Here is a 5,215-nt window from a genome sequence, read left to right on the forward strand (position 1 = left end):
TGACAAAATAGATGGATTGAACTAGAAGCATTGTTGTTATTAAGCAAAAGCCACCACTTATCATGATGGAATGGGTTGAAGAGGCAAGTAGTACGGGCTAATTAAATGTCTTAGAAATTAAAGATCTTGGCTGAAAATGCTCAACCAATTGCTGCCTCTCCATCGTCTTTTACATTTGCTTCAATACTCCACAAGGTTGATGAAGTCACAACAGATGTTGGCCAATTAGATGTAGTTGGTGACTTTAGCATCAAAGAATCAATTTCAAGCTTAAATGAGTTTGATAGGCATCGATTCAAGTGGAGTAAGTATTCATGTTCTACATAATGTTGACTCTATTGCTCCGTGACAAGCTGTATGTGAATTAACGCCAAGTACAAGTAAAAGTACATTAAAAGTACTATTATACGCGAAAAAATTAAAAATAGGTAAAAAAAATTAAAAAATAAACAAATAAGAAAGAGTTGATTTGACCAATAATTAGTAAGTAAGACAGATAAAATGGATAGAGAGTGTAATTTTAAAATATGAAAATTATATATTATACCGAATTATATGATACAAGACGAGAATAATAACAAATACAACACAAAATTTTAATGAAGAATGTGACTCTTGTCTTAATAATTTGTGAAAATGACATGGATCAAGAAATTTGCAATAAGATTAGAGAAGAAGCAATCAAGTTGAATAGGACATGGGACTCAATCTAAAAGGGAAAGGAAACCAAACATAAAGAGAAAGAAAGCTCAAGAAAGGAAAAACAAAAGGAAGTATTGAAGTAAAGCGCAAAGGCTATTCCCGTCATTTCGAAGCCAAATTCTGTCGGTCCATTAACCAAAGTTAAAGCCCTTGGGTTGAGTTAACTCGCGTCGGTGACCCGGTGAACGTTGTGGGTCAAGCTCGCTAACTCGGTGACCGAAAATGACGTCTGTGTACAGATACAGAACTCATAATAAATATATATAGATTTATAAAAGTTAAAAAAAGTTTTTGAGAGAGAAGTGAACGGAGAATATTGCGCAATATACGATACAGTATATATAGATACATACAAAAAATGTATTTCCGTATATTTAGAGAGAGAAACTTGGGGAGAAGATGGAGATAGGGAGATTCGTATATATATGAGTATGGCTCCCAAATCCAACGCATTTCAAGAGAGAGAGAGAGAGAAAGAGAGAGAGAGAGAGAGAGAGAGACATAGCGCGATAGAGTGCGGCGGCAATGGGAGACTCAAGCGACTCTGTGTCGGTCGACATTGATACCATCTCCCTCGCCGGAAAGGTCTGCTTTTACGCACATTTCCCTCCACCAACGCATGTGTATATATAAATGTTCATATGAATTCTAGTGTGGTTTGTGAATTACATGGTTTTCTTTGAATTTGGTTTGATATTTTTTGGTTTTCATTTGACATTATTAATGTAGAATTTAGTGTAAAAAGTGCCCATTTAACAACATTGAGTTAGGATAATACATGCGGTTCTTCCGAATGCCTCATAGTAATTTTCTCTGCTGTGATTCTTTATGGATGAGTTAATCTTTTGTTGTCAAAAAGCCAAATTAGTTTCTTTTTCTGGTGGTCTATGAAATTTCATAGTGATTCAGTTTTAGTGGGGATCCATTTAGACAGAATTCTTGGTTGGTATTTGTTGATCTTGTGAAAATTTGGTATTTATGTGTTAGTTCAGTTGTTTTAGAAGTTTTTTTTTAATTTGCTATTTTTGTAATCTTGTTATTTCCCACTTAACATCATGGCAGTTCTTACAAGAAACCAAATTTCAAGCCGGGATGGGCTTAGTTCACTGATTTAGTAGGCATTATTTGGGAGAAGAAACTAAATTTCAAGATGAATACCCTTTAATTGATCCATGAACCCAAAAGTTTAGAATTCTTGGAAATTTGCAGGTCTTAGTTAAATATGAGTATTCTTGTGTTCTTATGTTACTTGTTTTACTATTTGTGATATGCTTCACTTCATTAGTGAAAGGCTGAAAGCCCATCATATCCACGCATCTCTTACCGGATAATAAGAAAAAGATTGTTATTTGATCCATGAGACACGAGGCTATAAGCTAATTCAAGAAAAAAATAAATAGTTAGGTTTTCTTATCAGGAAATAGAAGATACTTTGCTTGTGTTTGCAGTAATTGTTCCCCTTTTCAGTATGTGGGGTGGGTATTCTAGACCCAACACAGCTGGCTTATAGAGAATATGAAAAGGAAAATAAAACAAGAAGAAAGGGACAGAAGTGTTGAAGCTTTATTTTCTTTGGCCTATATGTTAGGTAATGTTAGTTATGTTACTGATTTTGCTTTCCCCGTAATTTTCCTTCAGGAGCATATTGTAAAAACTGGCCATGGTTCCATCTCCGTTACTGTTTTTGGAGACCAGGACAAGCCCGCTCTTATTACCTACCCTGATCTGGCTTTGAATTGTAAGTGCATCAACTTTAGCTTATTAACAAACACTGCGGGCTATTCATAATTTTCCTGGAACTCTTGAAACATCCAATTAATTCCCGTTTGTGAAAGTTTTATGTCCTGGATTTAGTTGTTGGAAATCTTAACCGCTTCTTTTGTTATTTTCTGAAAGGTTTTGCCACGTGCTTAAATATCAATTTCCAAATGAAATTTTCCAACTTGGAATTATTTATTGGTTTCTGTCCAATATCTTGCTTTTGGTGTGTTTGATAAAATTTGAGGTTTCTCCAAGGCACGACTAACATCTCTCTCTCTCTCTCTCTTTTTGGTCGAACAGATATGTCGTGTTTCCAAGGATTGTTCTTTTGTCCCGAAGCATTTTCTTTGCTACTTCATAATTTCTCTATATACCATATAAGTCCTCCTGGGCATGAGGTCTGACTTGATCTTTAAGTATTGTCTTTTTTGTTGAATATCTCTATTCACATTTGTTCTTATCGGGTATTTCTTGCAAGAGTTTTTGCAGTTGGGAGCTACTACAATTAGTCCTGATGAGGCAGTATTATCCGTAGATGATTTAGCAGACCAGATTACTGAGGTTCTTGATTACTTCGGGTAGTTATATGATGTTTTCTGTGTTGTTTACTTTGCCAATTACATAACTTTTGCTCCCTTTACTCTGCCATTGAATAAATTATTTGGGAAATGGATTTCGAATGGAAACTTAAATTTAATTTGACAATAGAACCTTGAGTATCTTATTTTCAAAATTCCATATTCGTCGGTTGATCTAATAGAAAAGTGACTGTTTTTTTTTCTCATTCCTTATGCAGACTTGGTGCAGTGGTGTGTATGGGAGTTACAGCTGGAGCTTATGTTCTTACTCTGTTTGCGGTAAGTTTTCTCGTATGGCAAACTTATAGTTTTATTCGCTTATGTCATTTCTGCTTAGGGTCGGTCTTGTTTGCTGAGCCCTTGTGTAATCCACAGATAAAATACACGAAACGTGTTATGGGTCTGATTCTTGTTTCCCCTCTGTGCAAAGCGCCCTCATGGACGGAATGGCTATGTAATAAGGTACATTTGCTGCACGCTATAGGCAATTATATGCTTTTCCACCCCTACTCGGTTGGGCAGAATACCGAGCTGAGAATATTTCATTCTTACATTGCTTGTTGCACAATTGGCAGGTTATGTCAAATCTGCTTTACTTTTGCGGCATGTGTAGTTTGGTTAAGGAGTTGTTGCTCATGCGCTACTTTAGCAAGGTGCTTTTCAATCCCATATTTTAAACTCATTTGCTACAAACAGAAAACATTTTAATTCGTCTGCTGAGTCATTGAGTTGCCGTGATTTACATCTTCTCAAATACTCTGTCGGGTCAGGGTGTAGGGGGTAGGCCCTTGGGGTTCTGGATTCAACCTTTTGGGGCAAGAAAACATGCTAATTCAGTGACATGAAATTGCAGGAAGTTCGTGGTAGCGTAGAAGTACCTGAATCCGATGTAGTTCAAACATGCCGAAGAGTTAGTGCTTCAGTTTTTCTAATCTTCCATATTATTTCCTGTATGCTGGGTTTTTTATTTATTTTTTATTTATTTATTTATTTTTTTTATTTTTTTATTTTTTTATTTTTTAAATACGAATGTTAGGGTTTTGCTTGGTTTCTTAGTTCTGATTTTACATGGTCTGTATGATCTATATTTCAGTTGCTGGGTGAGAGACAGAGCCCAAATGTCTGGCGGTTTCTTGAAGCTATCAATGAGTAAGGGTTTTTTTTTTTTCCTCGTCTCAATTTATTCTCTTGTTATTCTTTCAAGTGATGGATAATTGGATATTGGTCTTAAGAATTGTATGATGTGATAAAGATGCTAATGAACATTAGTTTTTTCGTTGCTGCTTGATTTTGACCGACATGCCATATTTTAGGGTTGAGAACCAAAATCAAGCTAATTTTCAATGCATACTTCGTTGATATTCCATGATTAATCAAATCGTGGTCTCTGGCAGGAGACCGGACATTACAGAAGGCTTACGGAGGCTGCATTGTCGTTCATTATTATTCGTGGGCGAAAACTCTCCATTCCATTTCGAGGCTCTCCACATGACTTCGAAGCTCGACAGAAGGTTTAGCGCTTTAGTTGAGGTATCATGCAAAAACCGATTCCTAGTCAATCTTGTTCTCTCGGTTTCAGAGGTGTAAAGATTCACCATACGATGTATATATTGCATGTCCTACAGGTTCAAGGGTGCGGGTCAATGGTAACAGAAGAGCAACCCGATGCAATGTTGATACCGTTGGAGTACTTCCTCATGGGGTTCGGGTTTTACAGGCCATCGCAGTTTAGCGTAAGCCCAAGAAGTCCGTTAAGTCCAACTAGCATCTCCCCCGAGCTTTTCTCACCGGAGAGCATGGGGTTGAAGTTGAAACCGATTAAAACGAGGATTTCTATAGAGGTATGAGACAAGCAGAAGAAGATGAAAGCAGGGTAAAGGGGGGTGGGTGATTTTGTGTAAGATATGTAACAAAATCCCAGATTTGAAGATTTAAGGTCAGGGTAGAAAAAAGTTACACGTGGATTGTAGATAAGAGAAATAGAAGGTGAGAGAAATGATAGAGAGAATAATATATATATTTTTTTCCCACTTTTTTTTTTTCAACGTTTGTAATCGAAATAATTAGTCATAATCTTGTACATCCCAGAATAATTTATTGTTTTGATGATGATGATGAAAGGAATACCATAATGATAATAAGAAGGCAGGGCAGGTCCCAACTTGTTCTTTGCA

The 5,215-nt window shown here is 36.3% G+C and overlaps 1 protein-coding gene across 1 annotated transcript; it reads left to right on the forward strand.

Annotated features, from left to right (window-relative positions):
- The first annotated feature begins 1,013 nt into the window (after window positions 1–1,013).
- LOC109171255 (pollen-specific protein SF21-like) lies at window positions 1,014–5,215 on the forward strand. The gene is made up of 11 exons (XM_019320321.1): window positions 1,014–1,287; window positions 2,341–2,440; window positions 2,764–2,861; window positions 2,953–3,041; window positions 3,260–3,320; window positions 3,417–3,503; window positions 3,617–3,694; window positions 3,895–3,951; window positions 4,135–4,190; window positions 4,436–4,571; window positions 4,667–5,215. Exons 1-11 carry the CDS (start codon window positions 1,228–1,230, stop codon window positions 4,886–4,888), a joined length of 1,044 nt encoding a protein of 347 aa, XP_019175866.1. The 5' UTR covers window positions 1,014–1,227; the 3' UTR covers window positions 4,889–5,215.

Source organism: Ipomoea nil, unplaced genomic scaffold (genome assembly GCF_001879475.1).
Source record: "Ipomoea nil cultivar Tokyo-kokei standard unplaced genomic scaffold, Asagao_1.1 scaffold3401, whole genome shotgun sequence".
Taxonomy (NCBI): domain Eukaryota; kingdom Viridiplantae; phylum Streptophyta; class Magnoliopsida; order Solanales; family Convolvulaceae; genus Ipomoea; species Ipomoea nil.

Coding starts and splice junctions, on each gene's coding strand:
- LOC109171255 (XM_019320321.1), top strand. CDS start 1,228: ATGGGAGACTCAAGCGACTCTGTGTCGGTCGACATTGATACCATCTCC. Junction 3,042..3,259: donor GAGGTTCTTGATTACTTCGG/GTAGTTATATGA, acceptor TTCCTTATGCAG/ACTTGGTGCAGTGGTGTGTA. Junction 4,191..4,435: donor TTTCTTGAAGCTATCAATGA/GTAAGGGTTTTT, acceptor GGTCTCTGGCAG/GAGACCGGACATTACAGAAG.